At 38.4% G+C, this 19,432-nt stretch overlaps 2 protein-coding genes across 3 annotated transcripts in view; one reads left to right on the forward strand and one right to left on the reverse strand.

Moving 5' to 3' along the window:
- LOC124428449 (probable serine/threonine-protein kinase DDB_G0282963) overlaps positions 1-5,768 on the forward strand; it is a 16,595-nt gene extending 10,827 nt beyond the window's left edge. Inside the window, exons 4-6 of the mRNA XM_046972479.1 lie at positions 707-1,253; positions 1,724-2,257; positions 2,442-5,768. Of these exons, the coding sequence (XP_046828435.1) occupies positions 707-1,253; positions 1,724-2,257; positions 2,442-2,966 (1,606 nt within the window). The 3' untranslated portion in view covers positions 2,967-5,768. The remainder of the gene's footprint in view (positions 1-706; positions 1,254-1,723; positions 2,258-2,441) is intronic.
- LOC124428448 lies at positions 5,378-17,760 on the reverse strand. Of its 2 annotated transcripts, none has more exons than XM_046972477.1 (8): positions 16,735-17,760; positions 11,160-11,406; positions 10,562-10,761; positions 10,191-10,394; positions 9,297-9,524; positions 8,517-8,842; positions 8,248-8,382; positions 5,378-8,167 (listed from the first exon to the last, which is right to left on the reverse strand). In XM_046972477.1, the coding sequence occupies exons 1-8, from the start codon at positions 16,790-16,792 to the stop codon at positions 6,470-6,472; spliced, it is 3,096 nt and encodes a 1,031-aa protein (XP_046828433.1). In that variant the 5' UTR covers positions 16,793-17,760; the 3' UTR covers positions 5,378-6,469. The 2 variants fall into 2 exon arrangements, with proteins under 2 accessions (XP_046828433.1, XP_046828434.1); XM_046972478.1 differs by lacking the exon at positions 16,735-17,760 and adding an exon at positions 12,788-12,899.
- Positions 17,761-19,432: the final 1,672 nt, after the last annotated feature.

Raw genomic sequence — 19,432 nt, forward strand, 5'->3', positions numbered from 1 at the left:
ATAGTTTTTCGATCATAAAATAGAATAAACGATTTATCCAATCGATACGCTGTAGGATCGCAAATAGAAAGACAATAAATATGAATCACATCTTGCGAGGAAGGCCTCGAGATATTCGAGGTCTCGATAAAACGTTCGCATGATTCACGTAGGAAGCGATTAATTCGTTACACTCGCAATAACCGGTATATTTATGCATCGGGAGATTCCTTCCGTTTCTGGATACCAACGAAATTAGAATGCGAATAGATTAGAAATTTCAATACTAAACAGTTTCAACTTGCTCGTATTGTTATCAAGATTTACACGTACGAGTAATAGATTCTAACGTAGGTGCATTGCTATCGGCTTAAGAAATCTTTCGAAAACGTTGAAAGTAACTTAATTAATCCGATTAACTCGACGTAACTCTCTTTCGAGGAACTGACTTCGATGGCATGAAGTCGGTCCTATATCCTAATTATCTCGTTTATCGAATAAATCAATAACGGTTTCTCCTATCTTTTTTCTTCTTCTTATTATTTTTTGTTATCTCTTTCGTAAAAGAGATTACTAACAGAAAAAAAAATGAATAGTCTGTACGTTTCAAAACAGAACAAAAAAAAAAAAAGAAAAAGAAAAATTTCCTATTGCTCCATTATATTGCATCTTTCTGTATTCCTTTTTTTCTTCTTTTTTTTTTCTTTTTTTCTTTTTTTCTATATAGGTTTATGGGAGTCTGCGTTCACGAGGGTCAACTACATGCCTTGACGGAATACATAAACGGTGGTAGCCTGGAGCAATTGATAATGTCACGGCATACACCGTTGCCCCACCTGATACGCATGAATCTTGCAAGAGACGTCGCACGTGGAATGGCCTATTTGCACAGCCGCGGCCTCTTTCATCGCGATCTAACTTCAAAGAACGTCCTCATTAAGAAGGACGAGAATACGACGGAGATGACTGCTGTGGTCGGTGATTTTGGATTAGCAGCTAAGATACCAGATCCTAGTTCGGGTTATAGACTGAGCACAGTAGGCAGTCCTTATTGGATGTCACCGGAATGTTTGAAGGGTCAATGGTACGATCACAGATCAGACGTTTTCTCATTTGGTATCGTCGTTTGCGAGTTGATCGGTCGCGTTCCTGCTGATCCAGACGTTCTACCACGCTCAGATAACTTTGGCCTCGATTATCTGGCCGTGGCGGAGATCTGTGCGGCTGCCGACCCACCACCTGCCTTCTTGCAGCTAGCCTTCGATTGCTGTACCGTGAGTATCTCGAGCTAAGATTGCGATGGAGTAACGTATATGTTTGCCACTGTTACGGTTCTTGGCATCTGGATATATTCCTCTACGTAATACGATTAATAAGATTAACATAGATAATAACTCGGAAATAAAGTATATACGCTGGTATTTTAAGAGAGTCTGATTTAACTGGCTGCTTAGTATTACCAGATTATGCATCTTATTACCATCATCGTTATAATTTTTCTATGTTATTGATATTTTCTTTTTTATAGCTGCTGCTCTTTTTCCTCTCTCTCTCTCTCTCTCTCTCTCTCTCTCTCTCTCTCTCTCTCTCTCTCTCTCTCTCTCTCAAAAAAAAAAAAAAAAAAAGAAAAAGAAAAGAAAGCTGAAAACGTCGAGGAGACAAACATACGCCTTACTCAAATAACCTTTTTCACAAATTGTTATAATTTGTCACAGTGTAGATAAGCAGTGATTTTTACTTTTAGTACGAGCCTAAATCGAGGCCAACTTTCCCAGAGATCATGTCCAGTCTTGACAGCATGATCGGCAATTATGAGGAGGAATCTAAAAGCAATATAAGTAATAGGCAATCGGCCGATCCAGCTCTAATGTCGAGCATGGATGAAATCGTTCGAGAAGGTCGTACGATGCGACGTAGGACAGCTCGACTTAGAAGTCAATCCGCTGATGCCAGAGGTTGCGATAACGCGACGCCATCGGACAAAGCTAGATGTCATTCATCGAGAAGAGTAGCTGAGCTGGCTAGCCGAAGAGATCCACATTATAGACCTATGACAGCAAATCCATTTCACGCGTTGGGCGGCGTTAAGAAGATCTTGGGGGACCTTTTTTCCAGTTGTTTGGAGTTACCATCGCTCGAAGATGTTAGACCGAGCGTTACCGACGGCGTTAGCAAATTCAAACCGGCGCAGAATGATAGTATCGCCAAAATCCTGGATAGGAAGAAGCCTAATTCGGAACCTAGCAGTCCTACGGCGAGAAAGAAATGGGAAAGGAAGGTATGCAACCCTTCTCTAATAAATCCCCTCTGGAATTTGTTCACTTTCAAAGGATTAGAATCCTATTAGCCAATGTGGTATATACAGATTCTAAAGTAGTATAATCGAAAAATGCTACTAGAATGACTTATATCATCGAGATTTCCCGGGTTAGATTACGTTAGACAAGTATATCATTTTACAGGTGGCTACGAAAGTCGGCGCGGCTAGTCTTTTCGCTCATCCTCTCTTCCGAGATGGCTGGGAACCAAGAAGACGAGGTAGCTGCGAATCAGGTTTCTGGAGTTGCGTCGGGGAAGACCTCAGCCCTGAGCCACCGAATCGTCGACACACGTCGACCCTTAGCAGCTCTGCGGCCAGTAGTCTTTTCCTGCTGGACGATCATAGAACCAGTTCGATATATACGGATTCTTCCGAAGACATAGCCAGTCTTGGCGGTGGAGATTCTTCTTGTTGGGAGGATAGACTAAGCGGGATTGGATCGTCTAGTAAAACGATTTCAAAGATAGTCGAGTATTTTGAGAGGAAACAGGCAACGGCAGGTAGTCTGAGACTTTGCGATCACGATTCGGTAGCTCCTAGTAGGATGAGCTTGTTGAGAGCAAGCTTGGAGGGTCCAGTTCCATTGTGTAGTATTTCGGCAGCTCAGAGGCTAGTCGTGTGCGAGGGAGCTGTTCGCAGCAAATTGCCTCTTTTCGATAAGAAATGATCGAATCCGTTAAAACGTGAGACCCTTGTTACTTAGACTTTCTTATTTTTCAAAGATACTTCCATGATATATATATATGTATATATATATATATATATATATGTTTAGAGGAGGGAATTTTTCAAATAGTTGAGCACGCTCTGTTGCGCATAATAGGTGTCGCTGAATATGATTAAGGAAACGAAAAAACGAAAAATATCCTAGTGGGACGTATGCTTATATCGTGTCACACTAATAAATCTAGGAACCCAACTGTGATGTTTTTGATAATCTACATAAAAATAACGTGACCACTCAAGTTTCATTACAAAGAAGAATAGAATATCGATAGTGTCGGAGATCTCTTATGCGCAACACTAGGCTCGTTTTTAAACTCTTTCGATTATGTATGGTATGTCAGTTTCCCGTTCGGATAGATCGATAATATTTTCGTCATTCATCTAAACAAAATTACAAATGATGGCCTAATTTTTTTCCTCCAAATTTCGTTCATTCGAAAATTGATGCGATTCTGGTAATATTTTCTAATATCGTTTATTCATAGTAAACCTTAGACGCACACTAATCAACTATGAATATAATAGAATTATGCGTTTGCAAAACATTTGCATGTTTGACCAGACGTACAGTATATACATATCCATATTCGTGCACCGATCGAGAAAAGAAAGGATAAAGCAATAGAAACGTTATCTTGAAATAATGGAGATCAGTGCGAGAGGGAGGAGGAGCACTGTTCGCGCCCTTATCTTTTTGCAGTGCCTCGCAGTTCCTAGTATATATCCATTTCCGTCCTTCCGCACGTATGTAGATCCAAACAGTTTGAACCTTTAGGAAAAAGGACGATAACACCGGATCGGTGATTGAGCTTCCTAGATCACGTGTATGATTGATCATTAAATCGCCTAGATCGATTGAAGGGATCGAAAGAGGGATCGCATTAGGAGTCTCTGCGAACTTTATTTAACTCCTCGTCGTTCTTCTTTAAGAAGAAGGAACGATTCTTCGAACAAACGAAAGAGAAGAGAAATTTTACAATGTACATACATTATATATATATACATACATATATATATATATATATATATACATACATACATACACACACGCATAGATAGACGATCGCGTGTTTCTTCGATTTTCAAAAAGAACTTCGCCAGGGCCTAAGTTCTTCTAAGTACTTCCGCGGATGAGTCTCAGTAAAAAGATTCGTCGATCTTTTTGTGCCCGATCGTTAAAGTAGTAAGATATATCCGTAGATTAGTATACTCAGGACGAGAGAAAGGAAGATATATATATATATATATATATATATATATATATATATACATATATACACATACTATATTTTGTTGGCGGGAAAATCCGTGTCCTGAATATTTTTGTTGAGAGGTGAAAAGAGGACGAATGAATGAAAACGAGTGAATGAATCGTTTACGAAAGAAAGAAAAAAAAACATATGAAACTGATCTAGTCAGTGTAATTAAATGTGGCGGCCTTATCTTTTGTACGTCGTAATGGTTAAATCGAAGAGAAACTTAGGGCATTAGAAATTCGATAGATAAGGAGCATAGGATGTAAGAGTGATCTTTTCTTTTTTTTTTCTTCTTTCTCTTTCGATACGGATTATTTATACGAGAATACAAAGAGTGAGAGAGAGAGAGAGAGCGAATTAGAATGCAGGTCATATGCGGTGGTCCTTGGTTGCGTCCAATGAAAAGCATCCGCGTTGATTACAATAGTGCAGCTGTGAAATCGCTTAAACGTTCAATCGTTTCGTCGCGCTACTTCTTATAGGACGAGTCGAACCAAATTTTTTTAAATAGAATCGATAGACTATACACACACACACACACACAAGCACACACATGCATATATATGCACACACGATAAAACAAACATGCGTAAACATAAACACGTTTTTACTTATTCAAGTTCGTTCACGGGTTTTACCTGATAAGACTGCGCGTTTGTTAAATATTGTTTGTAAACGAGAGATAGAGCGAATGAGCGAGTGAAAATAGTAGGTTGAATTTTTGTCTCTCGATATTCGCAGTCTCTTCCTCGACCAGTGGACTGCAACGATCTTGCAGAATTTCCTTCATTTCCTTTCTTGCTTCTTTTCCTTCCTTCTTTATATCTTTCCTTCTTTCTTTATGTCGTTGATGTTTTTGTTTACACGACGCGTCAATCGGTACCTGAAGAATCGAGACGAATGGACTGCGAACGTGTTAGGTTTTTATTATTAATTGTGCGGACATATCGGGAATGGACATATCCTGAAATTCTCGTTCATCGTAAAAAGAATGGATTGTAAAAATAGGAACGAGTATTTGTATGTATGTGTGTATGTATAAAAGAGAGAATGAAGAGAGTATCGGTGGTCCGAGAGACGCATTTCTCAAGAAAAAGAAAAGAAAAAGGGTTATTTATTTTAAGTAAAAACATAGAATACGTATAAATCTCGTTACAAAACACAGACATTTTTACGACGAGTGATGAAAAGGCGTTACAAAAGTTTTTCGACGAACGTCCGTCGAATATGAATGTGCGATGATATGGAAATGAAAGAAAAAAAAAGTCGAGTAAACAATGAGAAATGGTGTGGTGAGACGAAGATAATAATAGTTGTAACAATTAATCGGTAATAAGTGAAAGAGAGAATTTTGGTGGAGCTCTATATAGATAAACTATATTATATTGTAAAGATTCCTATATACAAGAGTAATAAAACTAAGGACTCCCAATTTTTACCAAAAGAAAAGAAAATAGAAGAAAAGGAAAGAAAGTAAGACAAACAAATAACTTTTATAGCCTTTCTCTAAAGCCATCGAGTATCGTCGACCTGGTCGTTTAAACTTTTCTTTTCATTGATGAACGATAAAGAGTTAACAAAACAAAAAAATGAAAAACGTAGTCTTAGAAAGGGGGAGAAAAAAAAAGTAAAACAACAATATCCCTGTGGATTACCTTGCAAATATCCTTTTTATCAGAATAAAGGTTCCCGAAGTGGTCTCGACGAGGCCTTGGTCGTTTTATCGATCGTTTGGCAGACTAGTAGCTAATCACTTTTGAAGGAATATAATGAACAAACTGGTGACAATCAATTTATGAATGTTCGCATATCTTGACTTTCGAACGCAAGTTTATAAAATTATGAAAAGGACCAATTAGTTGTCTTCTCGTGTATAGAAATAATACAAATATAATAATTTCTATAATGATACATGCAAGAAGCGAATGGAATACGATCGATGAACGCGTCTAGAGTGCCATTTGAAAAAAAAACGAAAAAAAAAAAAAAATAAAGAAAAGAAAAATAAATAACAAAAATAAAAAAAAAAAAAAATTTGCTCTCTTTCGATAAAAAAATCATTGATCGGCACTTGCGTTCATTTTAACATCAACAAGTACGTATCTGAACGAGCGTTTAGCGCTCGAATTTAACATCTTAGGTATAGTTCAGGATCGTAATAATCTAATTATGGCCGAATGATAGATCATCAACGATCTCTTTCGATGGACGTTATGGATCTACCGATGTCCTCCTCGGGAATCAACGGTATGTACCTCGTTCTTGGGTCCTTTCTTCTTTCGTAAGCGTAAGGAAAGATCATCGTTCTCCTTGGGAATGTTTTAGGTTCCCTCTTCTTGTCCAAAGTCGACCTTGGAATCTTCTGTATGTGCGACGTGTAAACCATTGGGCTACTCGTTGAGCGAGACTCAGCAATCTCATTTGCGCTGGTCGACGGAAAAAAATCGCTCGAATTTTCAAAATCTATCAATGGTATGAACCTACGTTCGTCATTCGTTTGATCGTCGAACGTTGGTCTTTCAGTAATTATTATAGAATCCTCAGAATCCGTCGAAGAACTCGTAGATCCTAAAAGATCCTCTTTAACAGGATTATCCGTCGATTGGCGCATATTCTCTGTTATCGGTACCCAATCGTTTAATAATTTCTTCGTCGAAGCAACCATCTCTTGATCCTTCTCGTCAAAAGATCGAGACAGGTTAGAGTTTCTCCGAGATATCGCGGCATCCGGTTCCTTGATCGGCACCCACTCGTTACCTTCATTTCTTTTTACGGTTACGTTATCCTCTTTATTTTCTATGCCATTCAGTGAGCTCGTTTGATCAATGACAATACCATCCTCGTCCTTCTCTTCACTCTTTTCGACGCCCTCTTTTCGTATATCCAACTGTTTTGCATGTTGATCCCTCGATCTTACTGTACTTTCGACAAACTCTTTGTTATCCATCCTATCGCCCAACGGTGGAAAATATTTAGGTTCCTCTAGACGTGGTAAACCACCCACGAAACTAGGTGTGTATTGTGAAATCAATGGCAGCAACGTTTGCCTGGCATATTTTTCGGCTTGTGCAAGTATTCCGGCTAATCTTTCTGGTAAAAACTGTACGGTGAAGCCTCTGGTAGACGTCGACGAGGTCTCTTGAATCTCGTCGTCTTGTCTGTCTTCGTCCGAGGAAATATTTCCTCTAGTTAGGTTCTGTCTCATCGAGCGTGGTCTCAAAATTGGTTCGGTGATCTCAGACAATTTTAGAGATCTTCCAGATTCTTTCTTGTTAGAACGTAACACGGGTTCTCGAATTTCTGGCAAGTATTGTTTCGTTGTGACGTCTTCAGCGGTGATCTCGGTGAATGGCGAAACTCGTTCGATAAAATTCGAGCCGGAAAAACTTCTTCCACCTTCGGTTTCGCTATTATCCAAAGAATTAGACTCGGCGTCGTTCGAAATATCAACGATTTTCCAAGAATTGTCAGGAGGATCGTCAGAGTTCTCATATTCGTTGGATCCTTCGATCGATCTAAGATTTTGTTCCTTCGTGAACGGACCAACGCCCTTTGAGTTAAGTTTCTTCCTCGATGTGAACTCATTAGAATAAGCATTTCTAATATCATAATTCTGATCCTTCGTGAAGGGACCTATACCGCCTTGTCTGTCTTGAACCATGCGTTCCAATGGAACTATCATAGGACTTGTAATGTTTTCTCCTTCAACAGGTACTTCACAATCACCCGGATAGAGCGGTAGATGACTGGCCCGTCCAGACTCAAGGATTAAACCTTTTTTACATATCGATAACGTTTTACCGAAGCTATCGACCAACGCTACCTTGTCTATACTCCAAGTAACCAGGCCTGACGATAACCATCCACTGTACGCTGTATATTTGATCTGTCGAAAGTTCGTATATGAAAACTTGGTAATACTTATCACGTTAGAATATGATTATGTTGAAAAGATTACGGCTATACCTCGATGGATTCTATGTTGGTTACTGCCGGATGAGGGACAACGATCTTTTGAAGCGTAACTCCCACTAGAAGTTCTTCATCTTTTCGTGTCATGGCAAAGCTCTCGTTGAAGGATCCCTCGCCGATCAGCGTTATCTGAATGGGTTAATTAATTTCTCATTAATCACAGGTAATATCATAATAATTATCGTATCTTCGAAATATTCGAATAAAACGAATAGAAGTCGGATGATCGAACGAGTCCGATGAAAATACGCGAAACAATTCACCTGCAATTTGCCATAACTTCTGGTTGGCCTTTCGCCGCGGCTACTGTACACCTTCACTTTGTACTGATGAGCACAAAATGGTTCTTCATCTCTCGTTATTAGATAAAGCTGACCTCTGGCTGGCAATTTGTCGCTGTAATAACCCATGTCACCGCAAGGCCTGTCTTCGCCATTAAAGTTGCAAGGAAAACAATCACCCTTTAGAAGACCATCGTAGCCACGAGGACAGGGGAACGCAGGAAAACGGCATTTTGGACTGACGGAATCGGTGAAGAGCTTGTAAGCACGCCGATGATTGCAGAGAGATCTACCTTCAACCGGGGCAGCTGATCAAAAAATATTAATTTCATCGTAAGATATCAGTCGAATTAGAAGCGCTTGTTCAACGACAAATGGAGTGGAATCGTACGACCACCGTCATTTATCGAATAAATTAAACGGCGAATAAGTGTCGTATCGTTTACCTCGACCCGTATAACTATACGACCCACTTTCTTCATAGAAGAAATATCCAAGCTGTTTTTCCTTCGTGTAGGAGGTAATGAGATACTCTCGATTCAAAATAGAAGAGAAGCGAAAAGAAAAGAAAGACGATGGACAGTTGTGCTTTCTAATCGCCGATCTACACTGCACAACATACGCGTGGGCGTTCGATCGACTATCAATTTTGAAAATATGAACGAGTAATTTTTTGCCATTGTATCGCATCTTTTTTTTTTTCTTTTCTTCCACTTATCTTTGTGTATGTATTTGCGTAAAGAAAAAAAAAAAATTGCATACACCAGATGATATCGGATACAGCTCCGACGAAAATATTTGAGCAGCCAGTTTGCATTCTTCCACCATTGGGATAAAAATCAACGTCACCCATTGGTTGCCAAGAACCAAGTCCTCCGAGTATTAATTGTTCACCATTGCTGTGTATCACGTCGACAAAATTGGCATCTGTCTCGTCCAATCGGGCTCTGGGATCTTGAGATTCGAAGAGTGGCCCAGCTGGATCCAATCCTGATAAATACGTAAATCAAATTACTCCCTGTTGTTCGTTTAAACGGTAACGTATATATTTTCAATCTAATAGAAAATTTATGATTTAACGAACGATCACAACCTTGTTACAGTTCTTTCATCGTGTTATAAATTGATCGATTAATAGCCACGTTCACTTGGACTTGCGTAAAGTATGACTTTTAAACGGATTACTTTGAATACTATTATAGATTAGCTTTACATATCTTCCAGTGGATTGATTAATTTGTTTTTCCATTTCTTTTCTTTTCTTTTTCCTTTCTCTTTTTTTCTTCAGTGGTATTTATTAATCGTTCGAAAGAGGTAGTTTGAAATACTTCGATGCAAAATTTTCACTACCTCTGCAATTATTGTCATCGATCTTTCACGGGTAATTCTGCCTCGACTCTACCGAGTGAAGGTGTCATTTCTTGTACAAGATCACAGAAGTGAACGTATTTATCCGATCGTGAACTACATATCTGCCGCATTTCGTAACAATGTTAATTAATGTAATTCGTGAGAAAGATAAAATGAATACCGATCAATTCGATCAATTCGAGTCAACTTTCGAAAGAAATGAAAATGGCATCGAGTTGATTGGTCTGCGTTAAGGAGAAAAAGAAAAGAAAAGAAGAAGAAGAAGAAAACGATCGATTTACCTACCGGTGATTCTAGAAACGTTTCCAAGTTCTGCTCCAGCGAAACCAGCTACGTGTGCACCAAGGCTAAAGCCGATCAAATGTACCTTCTCTTGGGGAACTTCCAAGTTACGGATCAATTTGGCCAATTGCCGTCCTACCAGTCGAGTATTAGCTGCTGCCCTAACGTAATTTGGCACGGCACTTCCTGGGCCCCAATCTACGCACACTGGACGTGAACGAAAGCAAAATCCATTATTTCATCTTTTCTATTTCTTCGAAATAATGTTGAAACGATCTAGAAAAGTTAATTGAAACTACGTGCGTCTACGAAGTAATTCAACGTAACTTAACGTTTAGCTATCGTTTTAATTGATTTCCGATCGATGCACATACCGATGTTACACTCGTGAACGGTCATTAGCGCCGATCTCATCTCGTAAACCCACACGTGATCGCAACTAGATCCAAAGCCGTGTACGATAACTTTGGTCGGTAGATCGGGATCTATGGCACGGTGAGCGTTATCGTTTATATCTTCGGCAGGTACTTCCATAGGTATCGATCTTGCCTTTCTGCTACCGTAAACCAGGAATCTGCGCGTATTTACGTAATTAATTATTAATATATATATGTATATATATATATAGTACGAATTAAGATGCATTATACGATACTGAACGTCGTTCGTTGCTGCTTCCCTCGATGCATCGAAGTGAACAGTAATCGAGTACTTTCCAACTACGATGCGGGAAACTTACGCGTACTTACGCATACAAAACTACTCCTTTTCTAATAATTTTGCATGTCATAGAAAATAATAGACTAGCTGATTATCCAACAGAAACATACGATTGGTATACGTAATAGTTGAACCTCCTCGTTACTTTATATGTCATACGGACAGACTTGATCTTGAAATTTGATTGGTATCGACGAGAGATCGTTTCCGATTAGACGATATAAAAAAGAATCGAAATCTAGTTTCTCTCACCTGGTACCAACGTCCTTTGGTGGTGAAGGTAACATCTCGAGATAGCTAAAGGGTCCGGTATCTTCGAAACAGCCAATGTCCTCGTAACAAACCTTTGACACTTCCCGTTTGCTTCTATGACGTTCGCGTTTGTGAAGCGACCATTCCCTCATCGATTCGACGACTGCTCGAAAAATTTCTGCATCGTTTCTCTCGTCGAGTGACTCGTCGAGGCTCGTCGGCCATGCCTCGGCCAGCGTGCGATCTCCTAAAAAATATTTTCATCTCCTTTACAACAGTTAAATCTCTTTCTTTTTACGCGCGTTGTCCATTATTTTATTCGATTCTTATATAAAATAAGAAATGGTAGTAATTTTAACGGTGTCCTCGCTTCGCTGCACGGACAGCAATTATTTTGATTAGCATAACGCTCCTAAATACTCAGCCCGGAACAAGATCGTCCTGAAAGGAGATATAAGTTTCTTTCACGATCTATAGATTCCACCTCCGACATTTCCACCTCGTTTTGCTCTGAAAAGCAATCTTCGATTGTCTCGGCTTCGCAGAATCGTCGACGGATCGTAACTGGGTTCAATCTTTGCATCTTCGATCGAATTTTTTTATCGCGAAACTCAATTGCGAATTGAATGATTGTCGCTGACACACGTGTGCGTATATTTGGAAAGAGATAATCTAGAGAGGAAGAACTTTCTAAAAACTCAGAAAACCATAAGATTCTTTTGAATGGAACAAAAGATAAGTCTTGGGAAAGAAATATCTTATCGCAGACGAAATTTAGCGACTCAGGGAGATGCAACGTTCGGATGATTCTTCCGAGTACATAGATACGTCTATCCTTATGAACTTACGACCCAGATTTATTTGCGCTCGTTAGGAGAAAAAGAACTCGCACGAGTTTATACGACAGGGGATATGTTCCTTGGATGAATCATAGTGACGAATAATCAAAGCAAACGCGCTTAAGAATCAAAAGTTAAGAAATTGACATTTCCTAAATTTCCAATTGTTCCCTATTTTAAATAAATAACATAATTTGCACCGAAGGATTCTATCGAATAAAGCGAGCCGCATCTAACGTCACACTCGTTAGATCTTCTAAGTGTCTGATCATATAAGCGTATCAACGGAACGACGAATACAACTTCATCCGTCAATTTCATTTTCAACTAGAAGATTGCAGATGATATATGTACACTGTACGGTCGAGTGTACATACACGGTATTTCTATCGTTTCTCACTCGATGATAATCTCGACCTTAATTTCTCTCGTAGACAAACTTGCGAAATCACTCCAGAACGTTGCTTCTCCTTCGTTAACCATAATTGATCATCCGTGCATACGCACGTATGTCTCTATGTCAATATGTATATACGCGAATGGTCATCGAAATTACGTAACGCCTAGTTTCACGCATAATTCGTGGATCTCATAAAAATTAATTTTTTTATGTATTTTTTTTTTTTTTTTTTTTTTTTAGGGTCGAGAATAATCGTTGGGACGTCAATACATTTATCTCAAATAGGCCATATCATAGAGATTTCTATTTTTCTTAACTGTCCACAAAGAGACGTATTATAAAAACGAGGTCTTCTTCGTCCGCTCATTATCATTCGATCGTTTCTTTACCTCGTAATTTTTTTGAAACGGTAATGGTCATGGCCATTCTCCGAGTGACAAGAGACACGAATCGCTGTCGGGTGAGCTTCGAAGAGGGACGACTTAACGGTACGACAAAAGACCGTGTCTGGACTAACGCGACTATTGCTCGTCGGCAACGGGATCACGCGGGACACGTTTTATGCTCGTTGCAAATTTAATGGACGGATGAATTAATCCTTGACAAATCAAATGTCTAATTTATATCATTCGAGTCTGTTCGTACCTAGTAATTTTCTTGTTTTCTTCTTATTTACTTGAATCAGAACATTTCATTTCAAGAACGAACAAAAATTCATCCTATTCAACTTGAACGTGTAATTAGAATCTTAATTGGTGTAATTGATGTCTCACGGGGCACGTTCAGATATCGCTTTAGGAGCTAAATATTATGAAAGATTGAAGATATTTTAAACAATACGATCTGATTAACGGTAAATTCAATAAGGGAGACTTCCTATCATTATATTCGTTGTTTAATGAGAATTTATTATTCTCGTTTCGTAGTTCACCCTCGGTCATCAAAGCGATCGAAGTCGAAGAAGGTACAACACGTGGAATGAAAGACGATTGATTTTCGCTTTTCAAGGACAACGATAGAATGTTTTGAAAGAGTTCGCGACTCGATCGGATAGATCGATAAACAATAATGGAATCTTTTCCGTCGATATTAATCTTTCGAGATGGCTGCCAGCGGAGGTTCACTAACCTCAGATTCATGGAAACCATGTCATCTTCTTCCTGTCCCCTATGCGTTTTATACGTATACGGAGACACATACGATAACGCTGAATTACATTCATTGTCTTTGACATAAGAAAGATGGAGGGAGCGACATAAGAAAAATCGCGAGGTAGACGGCCGACATACCTCAGCATTCGTCGCGACCTGTATTTCTTTCTTTCTGGACCTTAATTATATGTACGAAAGGTATTTATGAACTTTAATTTACGAAAATATTTCGAGATTTTCATCGATCCCTTTTCTCCTGACACTCGAGTCGAGCTATAGAATGATTGCACCGAGAGGAGGAGGAATGAAACGGTAAAGTGGATCAACGGTAACCACTCGTTGTGACCTCTCCACAGAAGTAGGTAAGTACCTACGTAGTCGTTTACCCAGTTACGTGATCTCCGGATTAAGAGTGTCAGAGTTGAGGTCATCGGCATCTATTTACGAAAATTTCATCAGTGGCGACGTATCAATCTTGCACGCTATTATGCTTCTTATCATTATTTCAAGAGAAGAACGAACGGAGAAAGAGATATGTGTTAAATTTGTTAAATTTCTTTGCTTAAAAGAGGAAGTTGCTCCGATTTACATCCGAAAGGATTCCCATTGAAAGTGGACGCGACTGGGTTTGCGATGAAAGTCAGGCGAGACCTTAAAGACTATAACACAGACTAGTACGTGCTATCGGCCTTTCTCGTTTCACCGTGAACGCGGGCATAATAAATCTCTACATTTCAAGGTCTAGTCTCGGTCTTTACGTTCGTAGCTTCGAACTTGTCGTTGTCCGGAAACGAATTCTTCCTGATTTCACTTTGCGAAGAAACTAAGTCGCACGGACGCATTTCATTATCGGATCTATGAAGTGCGACGATGCAACGATAGCTTTTATATAAATATATTCTGCTAAATTACGATCAATTTCGTATACATACATAAATTAATTTAATACTACCGTACTAATCGTCGTAATTGCAAAACGAGATACTCTTGAAATAAATGAAAAAGAACGTCTAGAATGTAGAGTTTAATGCCAGAGCTCTACACCCGACGAATTAGAAATCGTCTATTACGATCGTCTATGCGAACACATATTGCACATTAATTTGAGATTTAATCCAACGAATGAAAACGACGTGAGTAATCAAACATGGGCTCTAACGTTATTTGCGACTCAACTGTCAGGAGATTTCTAACCGGAAGAACGAATGAGGAAGAGTCGAGTGGTTCGTACGAAAATGTCGATAACGAGGACGGGAGTTGCATTTTTTAGCGACGCTCTCACGTGCTACTCCGTACGCTAGTACTAACCACATAAACTCCTCAAGAGATTCGTTTTTTCTGCTTGAAAAAAGAAAAAAGAAAAATCAAAGGAATCTCATTTCGTCGCGAGAAAGTTTGAGACATTTACTTTGGTGTTTTTCCATTAGGAAAGAACTTTATGGAGAAAAAGTGCATTTATTCGTTTTTATCAATGAATCAAACCAAAGAGCCCTGACATTGAGAGCTCGAACTGCCTCGAAATTATTCATGACGTGGAACGAAGAGTATTACGAAATATTAGAGTATAACGGAGAGTTTTAGATAATCGAAGAACCGTTCTTCCTCCGTTAGTAATCGCGTGGTCGAAAGTGATTATCTATCTTTTACTTTTTTCCTCTCTTGTCTATCGTAATAATAATTTCATTCCCGAGATTTCTTAATCTAGGAAACGACTATTGCCCGGCAACGAAATAAATTTGAAAGAAGAGTAAAAATAAGACAAATGCAATCACCCGGTATATTACACAAAACCTGATCGTGCGACATATCTCGCGACGTTGCGAAAGCAAATATAATTCCTTTCTCGATACTTTATCTTTTTTCCTCTTTTCTTTTCTTCTTTTTTCAAATCAACTTTAATCTACAACTAAATCTGTAACATCAAAGAAACTCTTACTCTAATGCATATATATATATATATATATTTTGCATAGAAAGATTAGTTTAATAATAGGCTAAATGTCTAACGACAATGTCTATTTCTTAAGAAATAATCCAACTCGGTACGATGGTGAAACTATCGAAAAGTTAGACGGACCACGAAAAAAGTTACTTCGATCGCGATCGAGGTAAGATAAACGGTGCTCTCGAATTTCGAGACACGCGATCTTTGAAGCGTGGAGTACGTCTCTTTTTTTCTTTCTCCCTCTGTCTCTCTCTCTCTGGCGCGCGCGCGAGCTAACACACACACACACACACACACACACAGGGACACACAAAAATACTATATAATGTTCCGGGGAGAAATTAATTGGCCGGAGAAAGGCGACTGGACCGTGTGTGCTCGTGAAGAAAAAAGGGTCAAATCCGTGGGGAGTCAGTGAACGGACCTGAGCGTATGAACTTATACACACGCATACGCGAACAGAATACGCGCAAACAGAAAAGTATATACTCGAGAAGAAGTACCGGCGTCTTTTAATAACGCCATTACACTTGGTCCGATTATGAGAGACTCGATCAATTTACCTTTTTTATTTTCTTATCGGTCAAACTTACTTTCTACGATTAATTATCACGATATGTCATTTTCTCGGTCAATGTCATGTGAAAGCTTGCCCATGTAGCTTGTGACGTAAAGTAAACTACGATAATTAATCGATTTAATAATTTCTATTAATTCTCTGTTAAGAATTGATTGAACGCGACTGAAGATAATGAATAACAGAAAGAATGCGCCGAGTAAAAGTTACGAAAGACAAAACATTTTTTCTTCGAACGAAGAAATTATTTCGATACTAGCATTTAATGATATATCTGAAATGTATCGAAGTGTAGGTGAGTTTTACGAATGTGTGAATGCACGGCGCTTTCACTATTCGCGAAATAACGTCAAGGCGGGTATGCATTCACACATTCCTTCGTCGGATCCTCTCCATTGCAATAAAACGACGGCCTAGACCGCGTTTAACATTTTTACCGCTAATCTGGACTTTAAACTTTTAACGTCCTTGCCCCAGAGATTTATATATTTAAAGGATATGCCATTAATACTGTCGCAGATTATCTACGTATAATCTTTTGTACGTATCTACGATAAAATCTGTTCAGGAATTATCCTAATTAACGATAGATAAAACTAAAGATTTTCTCAAGTTATATCACGTACACATATACGATGTCGTAGAAGAAGAAAAGTGGCTTACCGAGAAAGCTGATCCATCGAAGTATCCAAAGGACCAATAATAATGTCTTGCCGATCATCGCACGGATCCTGGATCAGCGCGGTAGTAACGATAGATCGTGTACATCAAAGTACCATTGTCGATGGTAATCGATAACCGAGCAAATCGAGATCTTCGAGAAGGAATAAAAACGATACGTCGTCGCGTCCTTCAGGATTCTTTCATTCTTCGTCGATATACGGACAAATGCGAATCGTAAAGTCGATCTAAACGAATTTAATATCGTATAATGCAAATTTCAAGTCAATGACGTTTTCTTTCGAGAAAAATCGCAAGATTTCTTTCGAGATTAAAAAATCAGCGACTCGAGGAAAAGGAGAAGACGGAAGAGGAGCAGGAGCAGGAGGAGGAGGAGGAGGAGGAGGAGGAAGAAGAAGAAGAAGAAGAAAAAATCGATCGACGAACGTCTGCTTTCTCTTTCGAAAGAAGGAGAGTACGCACGCACGCACGCACGCACGCGCTTCCTTAGCTCGAGACTAACTCAAAACATTTCCGAGAAATCTTCTTCTCTTGATCTTCTCGATTTCGATCTTTTCACTTCCTAAATAACGAATATTTGTCGTCGATCTTATATATGTGTCTATGTATACGTATATAAAAGAGGAAGAAAGTGTTTTTTATCAAATGGCTATCGTCGTCATCGTATATCGATAAAATTCCATTTGGACACTTTCTTCTCTTTCACTCGATCCTCCTCGATCGAATTTCGCGTTCTCCAAAATGGCTGCCTACGCGTCTGGGAAAACTTTTTCCTTTTAATTCTCGTATCTATCGAGATCTTTTTTTTTCTTTTCTTTTTTCTTTTTTTTTTTTTCTTTTTCTTTTTTTTTCTATATAAGAGAAAAAGAGAAAGATCGTAGACGATGACGAACGCGAGTTCTTTCGATGAACGCAAAGAGAGAGTCGAGGCCTGCAGGAACACGAGTCGTTGCTGCCTCGTGGCCTACTATAACAGAACTGACTCCCACCGAGAAGTTACACCGTCTCTTTACCTGCCATAAGCGAATGGCCTCAGCTACTATGATTTCCTCTCTACCTAGTCTATCGATAATACCATCACAATCAATTAGAGATGATCTTTCGTCACAATGCATTTCTTTTCTCTTCTTCCTTTTCTACGTCATTTTCTTATCCAAGCATAATCGAATTCGAAAGAAATTTTCTTTTCTTTTCTATTTCCAAAATTACAATAACAATCTTTTAAAAGAGTAAGAACACTTCCTCTTGGCGATTTTTTATAATTAATGATCATTAATCTCATTGTTTCGATTATCACGATTATAATTTTCTTAAATCTTATAGAAGAATAAGCGATCATCGGTAAAGTCAATTTCTACTAGCAATGTTAATCGATCATTTCGCTTTTCGACGATGGAACGAAATAGATTAGCGTTTGATTCGCCAAGCTCGAATACTAATTACATTTTGGCACCATATAGGTGCTTCGAATATTTCATTGCATTGCCTAACTAAGACCGCAGAATTTTCTCGAGTTGTCGCAATAGAAAAGTTTCACCGTCATCGAAAGTGCTTGCCATTGTGATGTATAGCGCATTACCAAATATTATATCACAAAGAACGATGCTAATCGATTTCTCAAATTCTACTTAATCATCCAACAAAATTCTCCGAGCGATTACTTTTAAATCGTAAAAATAAAAAATATAACACTTTTATTTCTCTCTTCCTTTCCATTAGAAAGCAAAGTAAAAAATTAAGAGCTCCGATATTTAATATGCATAAAAGCCCATAAGCAATTAAATCACGACAGGGCAAACCTTTATCTACCCGCAGAAACTTGAAAAATACAAAGATGCCTACTGCATTATATTTGTGAAATCGACCGAGATAAATCGTATGTAATTACGTAATATACATCCAGAGGACGTGCCAGTAGTCAATTATTTCGATAGAATCATTTTTCAATTTCAAATTCGACATATGCGTAATAACAACTACAAGTTTTTTTCTGGAAAGAAAAGAAAAGAAGAAAAAGGAGCGTCTTAAAAAAATCAATTACCTCATTATAATCCTTTATATGCTTTCTTATACGCGAACAAATCTTTACCTCCCTCCTTGAAAGTGCAAGGTTCGGCTTATCGTCGATTAATGACACCTACATTAGACTCTTACTTTCGCTTTTCCATATTACGACGAGCTCTCGAGTATTATCATAGCGCTTACTCGAAAGTTTATTTTCTGTTTTGTACGTACGACAATTATTTGTGGTTAGCGCGGACTCGTAAGAGAGAGAAAGATGACGGACACGTAAAATGGAGAAAGTTTTCAATCTTTGTTTGGCTATCTCTTAAAAGAAAGAAAGAAATGAATAAATAAACGCATCAATTTTATAAACGAAAAATACTTCCAAGATTTGTGGCTCGATGTGTATAGCTCTATTTATAAAATATAAAATAACACGGCTTATCCCTCTGGTGGAGCGCGTCATCGATTGATTTGAATTTATTTATTCGTTCATTCGATAATAATGAGCAATATAAAAATGTTTATTATGCAACAAAAAAAATATGCTCGTGGGTCAATGAGATATCGGATATTAGATAACGGAATTTTTAATTATCACGACAATTGTAACATGTAATTTCATACTTGGTCATATTTTACATAATATTATTGAATTATCTCTACATTTTATTCA

This window comes from Vespa crabro, chromosome 12, assembly GCF_910589235.1.
Source record: "Vespa crabro chromosome 12, iyVesCrab1.2, whole genome shotgun sequence".
NCBI classification, from domain to species: Eukaryota; Metazoa; Arthropoda; class Insecta; order Hymenoptera; family Vespidae; genus Vespa; species Vespa crabro.

Bases quoted from the DNA above. Each gene is read 5' to 3' on its own strand.
- LOC124428448 (XM_046972477.1), bottom strand. From the start codon at position 16,792: ATGATCGGCAAGACATTATTATTGGTCCTTTGGATACTTCGATGGATC. The intron at 10,762-11,159 runs GTGAGAGAAACT...AAATACGCGCAG, and splicing joins CCAAAGGACGTTGGTACCAG to ATTCCTGGTTTACGGTAGCA. The intron at 8,383-8,516 runs GTGAATTGTTTC...TAACCCATTCAG, and splicing joins GAAGTTATGGCAAATTGCAG to ATAACGCTGATCGGCGAGGG.